We start from the raw sequence: 11,663 nt of genomic DNA on the forward strand, positions 1-11,663 counted from the left end.
ATGAAACCCCATCTCTACTAAAAATACAAAAAATTAGCTGGGTGTGGTGGCAGGTGCCTCTGATTCCAGCTACTAGGGAGGCTGAGGCAGGAGAAGCGCTTGAACCTGGGAGGTTGAGGTTGCAGTGAGCCAGGATTGTGCCACTGCACTCCAGCCTGGGCAACAATTGCAAAACTCTGTCTCCAAAAAAAAAAAAAAAAAAAACACTGGTTGGGAGGCTGAGGCAGGCAGATCACCTGAAGTCAGGAGTTCAAGACCAGCCTAGCCAATATGGTGAAACCCTGTCTCTACTAAAAATACAAAAATTAGCCGGACATGGTGGTGGGCACCTGTAACCCCAGCTACTCAGGAGGCTAAGGCAGGAGAATCACTTGAACCTGGGAGGTGGAGGTAGGTTGCAGTGAGCCAAGATTGTACCATAGCACTCCAGCCTAGGCGACAGAACAAGACTCCATTTCAAAAACTAAAAATGAAAAAGAGGCTGGAAGTAAAATTTCTTTCTGGTACAGGTGGAAAAAACCTTTAGTAGTATTCCAAGCATTCTTCAAACTTTCAACTAATGCTTCTCAAAATTTTAAGGGTGCATCAGAATTACCTAAAAGGCTTGGTAAAATCAGATTGTGGAGCCCCACCTCCAGAGTTTCTGATTCAGTAGGTCTAGGATGGGGCCCAAGAATTTGCTTTTCTAACAAGTTCTCTGCTGGTACTGATGCTGTTGGTCCCTGGATCACACTTTGAGATCTACTGCTCTAAGCCTCATTGGAGAAAGCAGCAGTAGATGCCCAGTAAGCAGAAGCTAGACATTAAAATCCTCTTGGCATCATGTCCTTTCATGTCTATAAAGCAATAAATTGTCACTTACCTATTATAATTAAAATATATAAATTTCTGAAATGTATGCACAAAGCAAGATAAAGAGTTATGTTCTAAGACTTAAATTAAAACATCTCATATATAAAAATATTAAATTCAGCCCTGAATTAAACTAGGAGCACTCATAATCTGATAATTAACCCAGATTAGTTTATTTTGAGCCTCTGAATTTAACTTGATACATAAGAATTTTTCAGACTTAACATTTTTAAAAATTTTTCGGGAGAATAGAGGTATAATTTAATTACTTTTTTTTTTTTTTTTGAGGGAAATATGAAATCTGATGATGATCCTCCTGCTATTCCACCGAGACAGCCTCCTCCTCCCAAGGTAAAACCCAGAGTTCCTGTTCCTGCTGGTGCATTTGATGGGCCTCTGCATAGTCCACCTCCACCACCACCAAGAGATCCTCTTCCTGATACCCCTCCACCGGTTCCCCTTCGGCCTCCAGAACACTTTATAAACTGTCCATTTAATCTTCAGCCACCTCCACTGGGGCATCTTCACAGAGATTCAGACTGGCTCAGAGACATTAGTACGTGTCCAAATTCGCCAAGCACTCCTCCTAGCACACCCTCTCCAAGGGTACCACGTCGATGCTATGTGCTCAGTTCTAGTCAGAATAATCTTGCTCATCCTCCAGCTCCCCCTGTTCCACCAAGGCAGAATTCAAGCCCTCATCTGCCAAAACTGCCACCAAAGACTTACAAACGGGAGCTTTCGCACCCCCCATTGTACAGACTGCCTTTGGTAGAAAATGCAGAAACTCCCCAATGACCTTAGCCATATGTAGTCATTGACACTGGAATGGTATTTGTAAAGTTTTTTTTTAATTTATTCAAAAAAAGACATAGTATTTTAGTACTTTTTACAAATAATGCTCTTACAAAAATGCTACTGATCAAATAAGCTTTTAAGAATTGGAAAAATAAAAATACAAAAGTCCTTCACCATTATCCTCAGGTGATCAGTAGCATTGCCTTGTCTTGGATCCTCAGTGCTGCCAAAAGGCCAGTATAAAGAATTTATATTTGCACTGTAAACTCTGCAAAAATATGGTTTAAAGTGACATGATTGCACTGAAAAGGGATAGTGCTTTTGTGAAATTTTTCAAATTTGAGTAATAGATGCCTTTTTAAGGCAGTGAATTTACACAAATATGGGAGGGGTATATGGTGTTACTGATTTTTAAACCTCTTTGACCATCTTCTAGTTTTTACTTCTAGTTTTTACATCTAGGAGAATTGTGAATAACACCAACTGTTCTTAAACTCTTTAATTCCATGTCTTAAATGCCGGTATTTGCTGCTGAAGACAAAAATGAAAAGTAGGATGAAAATAATAGAATGGCACTGTAAGTGTTTATTATTTTGTCAAAATGTAATCAAAGACTACATAACCCAATGATGGAGGTAAAAAGGGCATGTATCTCATTCAGATGTGCCTTTTGTTTTTGCAGACTATGATGTCTTTAGCTAATGAATTGCCTATTGTTATGGAAAACAGTTAATATGCCATGTATGTACAGTTTTGTTTATATTGTATATTTAAAGATACTGCTAATCTATATAAATTTAAGTGACTTGAGGCCTATAATACAATCTGCTACTTTACTAATTCATAAATTCAAAAAAAATTCTATGGCATAGGAACCAACTGCCTTGCCTTCAACACCTAGTAACTTTCTCTATAAATCTCGTGTTAACTGAAATTTTTTTTTAAATATATTTTTTAGATTGGTAATATTTAAACCAGCAAATACTTAAAGCTTTATTAAATGTTTTAATCAGATAAGTGAGTAAAACTTTTATTTGCCATTTGGATGTCTTTGTTCAAAGTGATAAAGAGTGTTTTGCTGATAGTGCTGTAGCAGCAGTTGTAAAGTAGCCAAAAGCCACGTTGTTTATTTACTGGTCTGTGGCCTTTTACTGTGCTTTGTATCAGAGTTCTTAACAAGATTAATAAATCACCCCAGTCTTAATTTTAAAAGACTTTTAAAATATGTGTTTTCATTATAAGGAACAAAGGGGGAGATTGTTGAGTCCTGTAGAGAGAGACACACACACACACACACATTTTTCTTCAGTGTTAAATGTGAGCTGCAGGCTTCTAGCAACCACTTTTTTGAATTCATACAAAAAACTAGGAGCATACTAGGAACTTGAAAAGGAAGATTGTAAGATTATAGCCATCTTTCGTAGGATCTTGGAAGCTGCTTGCATTTAAGCCTTGTAACTACTCTGTAAATCAAGTCTCCAACTAGGTAAACTCTGAGGTTGGCTTTGTTTTTTAAAGAGCAGATTATAATAGTAGTTTTGTCAAGAAAAGTGATTTAAACGGCCTCTTCATTAAGCCAAACGTGTGATTTAGAGTAGAGCGGGGGCTGCCAAGCGCGTCGGGAAAGGCGGAGCCCCACATTCGGCCCCGCCCAGGTAACGCCGCCTTCCGGGCTTTGTTAACTCACGCGCGCTGCTGCGTCAACTCAGCCGCGGGGAGGGGGCGGAGCCGCAGGGCGGGGCGGTGCGCGCTGATGTGACGTGCCTGCGCGCGCCGCTTTCTGTTGCCGGCCGCGATGGCGGCTACGCCGGAGTCCTCGCTGGAGGACCCACTGCGGAGCTTTGTGCGCGTTTTGGAGAAGCGGGATGGTACGGTGCTACGACTACAGCAGTATGGCTCCGGCGGCGTGGGTTGCGTTGTTTGGGACGCTGCCATTGTCCTTTCTAAATACCTGGAAACGCCCGAGTTTTCTGGTGACGGGGCCCACGCGCTGAGCCGGCGGTCGGTGCTGGAGCTGGGTTCGGGTACCGGGGCCGTGGGGCTCATGGCCGCTACCCTTGGGTAAGAGCTGACGGGCGGGCGGGATGTGGGGGCACCTTCTTGCTGGAGAAATCCAGATTACAGGTTTTCCCGCCTGTGCTTACACCTCAGTCGACGTTATTTTACAGGGCTGATGTTGTAGTCACCGATCTTGAGGAATTGCAAGACTTGCTGAAGATGAATATTAATATGAACAAGCATCTTGTCACTGGTTCTGTTCAAGCCAAGGTACTGAAATGGTTTGTATGGCCTTTCAGCTTGTTTTAAGATATCGATTTGTAGTTTGTTTTAAATTGCGTTTCATTAAAAGGATGGACGGGGACTTTTCGGTTCTTTATAAAACAAGAGTATTTTGAATTATTAAAACAACAATTGAAATATTTGTTTGACATTTTTAAGGGGGGAAGAAATAGAAGGCTTTCCTTCTCCACCCGACTATATACTGATGGCCGACTGCATATACTATGAAGAGGTAAGTATTCAGTGAGTGAAATACCTTCATTTAGAAGATGAACCATATTTCATGGATTCTGAAGCACACGTTTCTTCACATTTTAACATCTTTGAATCCGGGATTTGCCTTATAGTTGATGCAGTAAAGAAAAGATAAAAGTCACCATGGACCATTTGTATATATGCTCATCATTAACATACCGGCCTGGTGAAGCATGTTGAGAAAAGTGTTACATGCATTTTACTCACAGCTTCTGTAAAAATTTTAAAGGATTTTGTCAATTGGATGTTATGAAAAGCCAAAATCGTCTCTTTTTCCCTTGGTTGTTCCCAGGGAACATGTTAACCATGACATTGAGAATTAAGTTGTAAATAATTCACTGTTCTTTGCTTTAAATATCAGTTTGGACTGGGCGCGGTAGTTCACCCCTGTAATCCCAGCACTTGGGAGGCCAAGGCGGGTGGGTCACCTGAGGTCGGAAGTTCGAGACCAGCCTGACCTACATGACAAAACTTGTCTCTACTAAAAATACAAAATTAGCCTGGCGTGGTGGTGCATGCGTGTAATCCCAGTTATTTGGGAGGCTGAGGCAGGAGGATCGCTTGAACCCGGGAGGCGGAGGTTGCAGTGAGCTGAGATAGTGCCGTTGCATTCTAGCCTGGGCAACAAGAGCGAAACTCCGTCTCAAAAAAAAAAAAAAGGTGCATCAGTTTGTATAGTGTTGTGGGCATCAGTTATTTTAAAAATAATTAGCATTGAACCAAGTTAGGGTCAGATTTAACTTTTGTAGGGTAAATTGTTGATTATTTAAATCTCAAATTACATAAAATTAAACTCTTGAGTAAAGTTGATTACATTTGTTTTTCCATGAGAACTCCAAAATGCAGTTGTCTGAATCCTTTTTCTGGAAACCGAAATCAGCACATGGTTTAGTTAAGAGGAGCTTACCCAATCGTTAGTTACAGAGGGGTTTTTGTTTGTTTTAAGGTAGGGGTCTTGCTCTGTCACACATGTTGTAATGTGGTGGAGTGAGCATAGCTCACTGTAACCTTGAGCCCCTGAGACTCAGTCCTCCCATTCAGCCTCCTCAATAGCTAGGACTATAGGTATGCACCAGCATGCTGGCTAATTTTTCAACTTTTTGTAAGGTGTGTGTGGAGGTGGGGTGTCTCTCGCTGTATTTTCCTGGCTGGTCTTGAACTCCTGGTTTCAAGCAATCTTTCATCTCTGCCTTCCAAAGTGTTGATATTAGAGGTGTGAGCCACCACACCTAGCCTAGAGCTTTAATTACATGTACTTTGTTGGATTGATTCAAAGATGGATAAATTGTAGGGGAGCTATAAATATCCCTCTACCTCCTCAACCCACTTTTAGAGTAGAAAAAATTTTTAAATCATAAACAAAAAGTATATTCTTTTTTAAATAGTCTTTGGAGCCATTGCTGAAAACTCTAAAAGATATCAGTGGATTTGAAACTTGTATTATATGTTGTTACGAACAACGAACAATGGGAAAAAATCCAGAAATTGAGAAAAAATATTTTGAGGTAAGTATTAAGTGCTGTACTATCTTTGTAGTGATTTCCCTTCAGGGAGTCTGTATGTGACTCTTCAAGTATTTTATGGTAATTTTGGGTGGGGAAAACATTGTGTGAAGCTGAGAAAAGGATCTTCACAGCCCATGATTCTGCAGAGCTCCCCTTTTTCATCTTTTCTGATCCTTTATTTCATTTCTAATTAGTTGATCTATGGCTACAGAAGAATGTTAAATGATACTGGTGCCACTCCTTTTTAAGAACAGTATTCAGTGTTTATTCCACATGATGCTGCCTTTGGGGAACATATTAATGATGTATGTATTACCTTTGGAGAATGCGTGATAGAAATGTGCAGGTGAGGCCGGGCGCGGTGGCTCAAGCCTGTAATCCTAGCACTTTGGGAGGCCGAAACGGGTGGATCACGAGGTCAGGAGATCGAGACCATCCTGGCTAACACGGTGAAACCCTGTCTCTACTAAAAAATACAAAAAAACTAGCCGGGCGAGGTGGCGGGCGCCTGTAGTCCCAACTACTCGGGAGGCTGAGGCAGGAGAATGGTGTAAACCCGGGAGGCGGAGCTTGCAGTGAGCTGAGATCCGGCCACTGCACTCCAGCCTGGGCGACAGAGCGAGACTCTGTCTCAAAAAAAAAAAAAAAAGAAATGTGCAGGTGATAAGTTGTTTTTCTTTGTTTGTTTGTTTTTGTTTTTGTTTTGAGACAGGGTTTCACCCTATAGCCCATGCCGGAGTGCAGTGGCATAGTCAGGGCTCACTGCATCCTCAACCTCCTAGGCTCAAGTGATCCTTCTGCCTCAGCCCCCACAAGTAACTGGGACAAAAGGCATGTATTACCACACCCGACTCACTTTTTTGTTTTTTTGTAGAGATGGGGTTTTCCCATGTTGCCAAGTGATAAGTTTTTACTTCTGTGTTTTTGTCTACATATTTATGAAACCTCCAACCTAGATAACTGTCTATTTTTAGGGTCTTTTTTTTTTCTTTAACTTTTTGTTCTGAAGTAGTTAGAAAAGACTTACACAAAGTTGCAAATATAGTATATAGGGTTTTATGTATCTGTCACCCTTCTTCCCCTAGTGATAGCCCAAACCCTTTTTATGGACACAAATCTATCACATTGTGAGTAGATTTCTATCTACTGTCACATTGTGAGTACGCTTTTGAGGGTACATCTATATAGGCCTGCAGTTTTGTCTGCTGAAAGGACTACTTTGGTTTAATGAGACAGCAGGTATATGACTGCCTCAGGTAACATATACTAAAATGTTTTTTTTGTTTTCATGTTTTTCTTGAATATGAAAAATGCTCATGTTTTGAAATGATTCATAATGAAAATTTCTTACTGTTAAACAGCTTTTACTGATAAAGCATATGTAAAATGCATACCTATCAGTCAAGTGCTGAGCTTAATTTTTCATGTGTATACACCCAAGTGACTATTACCAACATAAAGATAAAGGAAATTTTCAGGATCTTGGAAGGTTTGCACACTGCCCTTTCCCAGGCAGTACTCCTCAAAGGGTAACCACTGGCTAGGCGCGGTGGCTCATGCCTGTAATCCCAGCGCTTTCGGAGTCCGAGATGGGCGGATCACGAGGTCAGGAGTTCGAGACCAGCCTGGCCAATATGGTGAAACCCTTTCTTTACAAAAAATACAAAAATTAGCTGGGTGTGGTGTTACACTCCTGTAATCCCAGCTACTCAGGAGGCTGAGGCAGGAGAATTGCTTGAACCCAGGGAGGCGGAGGTTGCAGTGAGCCAAGATCGCACCACTGCACGCCAGCCTGGGTGACAGAGTGAGACTGTCTCAAAAAAAAAAAAAAAAAAGATAACCACCATTCTGACTTCTGTCACCCACAGGTCAGTTCATATTACTGAATTTGAAGTATGTCTCTTAAATTTATAGCTCCTTCAGCTAGACTTTGACTTTGAAGAAATTCCTTTGGAAAAACATGATGAAGAGTATCGAAGTGAAGATATTCATATTATATACATCAGAAAGAAAAAGTCGGTAAATAACATTCTCAGTTCTTCATTCTCCAAGGAGGTTTCATCAGCTGGACACTATTTCAGGGCATATGTGTGGTATGGGCGTTGATTTTGATGTGGAGAAACAGCTATAATGATTCACTGGACTCAGGCACTAACTTTAGTGTCAAGATAATTTAATCTATCTTGCCTTGGGTTTTTGCTCTAAAGCCAGGTTTTTTTTTTTTTTTTCCTTTTTCTTTTTTCTTTTTTTGTATTTTTTAAGTAGAGACATGTTTCACTGTGTTGCCTAGACTGGTGTCGAACTCCTGGGCTCAAGTGATCCGCCCACTTGGGCCTCCCAAAGTTCTGGGATTACAGGCATCAGCCACCATATGTGGCCAGGCTTGTCTTTTAAAGGCCTTTTCCAGCTTTTCCATAGGTGTAATTTGTATAGCTCTATAATTGGGTATTACCTCAAACAAGTGATTAGCTATTTATAAGTTTCTTTTATCTCTGTGAGATTTTAAAATGCTAGCTCTTACCTTTGTGAACTTTTCCTTATTAAAAATTTTTTACAGAAAATGAAATATAGCAAGGCAGATGAGTCCATAAAAGATAAATGTACTCAATTAAGTAGAATTTATGTATCTTCCCCCTTCTTGGTGCATGTTTTACCTGGTATAATAATCACATTTTATGCAGGTTGCCTCAGTGATACCTAGGGTTTGAACCTGTAGAAAGAGGGAAGAATTGTACTTCTTCCTTTTTATTTTGAAACTGGGTCTCACTCCGTCATCCAGGCTGGAGTACAGCTGTGCAATCTCAGCTTGCTGCAACCTCTGCCTCACAGGCTCAAGAAATGATCCTCCCACCTCAGCCTCCTGAGTACCTGGGACCATAGGCATGCACCACCATGCCCAGCTAATTTTTGTATTTTTTTCTGTAGAGTGGGAGTTTCGCCATGTTGTCCAGGCTAGTCTTGCACTCCTGGACTCGAGTGATCTGCCCACCTCGACCTCCCAAATTGTTGGGATTACAGGTCTGAGCCACTGCACCTGGCCCTTTCATCTATTTTTGTATTCCCAGCACCTTTGGTATATGTAACCTAGTGTAAGGCAGGGAGATGATTACTTTTATGAATTAAGGATGCTAGATTCAATAAGCCCACACTTTTTTCTATCATCTTTGATTATGTTTGTGATAAAGTTTTCTGATTATATGAATTCTAGTCAAAAGCAAATAAAAGTTTTAGGGAACAAAAGTAGGTGTTAGGACTAAATCTAAGTAAAAAGGCAGCAGTGGGATTATTCAGATTAACATTTATGTGGCATGGTGCCAAAGATACAAAAAAATTAAAACTTGGTGCTTTAAGAGATCCATTTTAACTGAAGCTGTTGTGCAGTTTTAAAATAGAATTTTTTTGGAGACATAAAGATTTTGTGTTTCCTGAATATAAAGGCTTTTTTTTTCTTTTGGCAAAAAAAAAACACCTATTTTTTAGTTGATGTAATTCACCATAAAATTCATGCTTTTAAGGTGTACAATTTGGTGGTTTTTAGTATATTCAAATAGTTGTGTAAATCACCACTTTCTAATTTTTAACGATTTCATCACCCCACAGAGAAGCCTCTTACCCATTAGCAGTCACTCCCTGTTACCCTTGTCCCCAGCTGCTGGCAACCACTAATCTCTCTATGGATTTGCCTATTCTGCTCATCATATGTAACGAGTCACATACTATGTGGTCTCTTGTGCCTGTCTTCTTTCACTCAGCATGGTATTCTCAAGCCTTATCTACATTGTAGCACGCATTAGCACTTAACTCCTTTTTGTGGCTGAATAATATTCCCTTATATGGCTATACCACACCTTATCCATCCATTGATGAGATGAATAATGCTGCTATGAACATTCATCTACGAATTTTTGTGTGAACATGTTTTCAGACCTCTTGAATCTTTTAGAGGAATTGCAAGGTTATATGGGACCTCTGTTTAACTTTTTGAAGACTTGCAAACTGTATTCCAAATCTACCATACCATTATACATTCTTACCAGCAGTGTATGAGGGTTCCAGTTTTCTCCACATTTTTACCAACATTTGTTAATTATACCCATCTCAGTGGATATGAGATAGTCCCTAAACTGTGGTTTTCATTTCTCTAATGACTAATGATGTTGGGTATCTTTTCTGTATTTAGAAGAAATGCTTGGCCCATTTTCAGATTGATTTATTTGTCCTTTTGCTTTTGAGTTGTGAGAGTTCTTTGTATATTCTGAATACTAGACATTTACAGATGCATGATTTCTGAATATTTTCTCCCATTCTGTGGGTTGTCTTTTCATTTTCTTGATAGTGTGTCTTTTATTTTCTTTATTATTTTCTTATTTTTCTTTTGAGAGAGTCTTGCACTGTCACCCAGTCTGGAGTGCAGTGGCATGATCTTGGCTCAGTGCAACCTCTGCCTCCCAGGTTCAAGTGATTCTCCTGTGTGAGCCTCTCAAGTAGCTGGGACTACAGGCATGTGCCATGATGCCCGGCTAATTTTTTTGTGTTTTTAGTAGAGACTGGGTTTCACTATGTTGGCCAGGCTTGTGTCGAACTCCTGGCCTCAAGTGCTTTGCTGCCTCAGCCTCCCAAAGTGCTGGGATTACAGGTGTGAGCCATCACACCCGGCCTATGGTGTGTCTTTTGAAGCACAAGTATTTTAATTTTGATAATGTCCAGTGCATCTGTTCTTTCTTCACTTGCCTGTTAGGTGTCAGCGAGGAACCATCTATAAACATGCATGGTTGTTCACTTGAATTGCACGTAACCACTGTTAGGCATACTAGGCATTGTGAGGCCTATTAGGCATTATTAAATACCCTGTAAATAGTTTGTGGTAAATCAATCTTTTAAGTTTCCTTTTTTTTTCTTATAGAAATTTACATCGTGAAGCCTTTAATCATTTTACCCAAGCCTCTAACAACCTGGGTGAACTAAAGATGTGAATACAGCATGGGAAGATTGTGTTCACAGATTTTTTTCTGGCACATCCTTAGAGAGCCGATGTATAAATGACGACCACAATGGGCTGCCTGCAATACGAAAAATGTCTGCTTACCTGCCTGCCTGCCAATGGCCCTGAATCTAGCTTAGGTTACTTAGTTCAGCATCAAGTTCTACTTAAAAGAAATGTTGGGAATCAGTTATTCAAATAAAAATTGGTTTTGAGGCGAGGCTAAAATCTGCCAAAAACAGTGAACCAGTATGATTGACTTGACCTTTTACAGGAAACTAGAGATAAATTTCTGAAGAGAACTGTCTACTATTATGTAATAATGTTTTAAATTCAAACTAGTAAATTTTAGTTTGTCTCCAAAGTTTAACAGGTTTTCATTTTGTACATAATTATACAATATTTATCATTTGTATTTTCCACTTCATTTCTTTTAAAATATTAATACTTAAATGTTCTTTTTATTTTAAGAAGAACTGAGATACTGTCTTGTATACTTATATTAGCCAAAGTTTTCTTTTCCTCCACCATACATATCTGTGTGATTTAATCAGTAAATTATATTGTAATGAGTTGCTAAGAAGACAAATCAGAAGATTGGAGGAACAAAAGATATCTTTACAGATTTTTCATTTGATAATGGAGTGAGAATAGAAAGACCAGTTTCAGGCTTATGCACTTACGTGGCTCATGTACTTTTCTTTATGTATATGTTCCAGGAAAATCTGGCTTAAAAATACTGGTATTGTTTATATGAAACAGTGAAAGGTTTTTGAATAACTACAAATGTAGTTCTGTATGTATATACCAAATGAATTTTTGTTCTGTGTCTCTGTTTTATGTTATGAAGCCATTTGCTCATATACAATAATCTGTCAAGGACTTTAATCATATTTGTTCCAAAGAGTAGTAACCGGATAGAATTTTGGTATTTACAGGCATTGGTGCTAGATGGTACATTTTACGTCTTAAAATAAACATTGTTTTTGAGA

At 39.5% G+C, this 11,663-nt stretch overlaps 2 protein-coding genes across 8 annotated transcripts in view; both read left to right on the forward strand.

The window, feature by feature from the left end:
• Positions 1-2,862, forward strand: part of LOC105481847 (SOS Ras/Rho guanine nucleotide exchange factor 2) — a 113,427-nt gene extending 110,565 nt beyond the window's left edge. For all 5 annotated transcript variants that reach the window (XM_011741644.3, XM_071100200.1, XM_071100199.1 and 2 more), the window contains one exon: positions 1,141-2,862. In XM_011741644.3, coding sequence (XP_011739946.3) covers positions 1,141-1,650 — 510 coding nt within the window. In that variant the 3' untranslated portion in view covers positions 1,651-2,862. The remainder of the gene's footprint in view (positions 1-1,140) is intronic.
• A 79-nt stretch (positions 2,863-2,941) lies between these two features.
• Positions 2,942-11,663, forward strand: LOC105481846 (valosin containing protein lysine methyltransferase). 3 transcript variants are annotated; one of them, XM_011741640.3, is made up of 6 exons: positions 2,942-3,711; positions 3,819-3,929; positions 4,090-4,162; positions 5,571-5,690; positions 7,605-7,709; positions 10,594-11,663. In XM_011741640.3, the coding sequence occupies exons 1-6, from the start codon at positions 3,446-3,448 to the stop codon at positions 10,606-10,608; spliced, it is 690 nt and encodes a 229-aa protein (XP_011739942.2). In that variant the 5' UTR covers positions 2,942-3,445; the 3' UTR covers positions 10,609-11,663. The 3 variants fall into 3 exon arrangements, with proteins under 3 accessions (XP_011739942.2, XP_011739943.2, XP_011739945.2); XM_011741641.3 differs by lacking the exon at positions 7,605-7,709; XM_011741643.3 differs by lacking the exon at positions 5,571-5,690.

This window comes from Macaca nemestrina, chromosome 7, assembly GCF_043159975.1.
Source record: "Macaca nemestrina isolate mMacNem1 chromosome 7, mMacNem.hap1, whole genome shotgun sequence".
In the NCBI taxonomy this organism is placed as follows: Eukaryota; Metazoa; Chordata; class Mammalia; order Primates; family Cercopithecidae; genus Macaca; species Macaca nemestrina.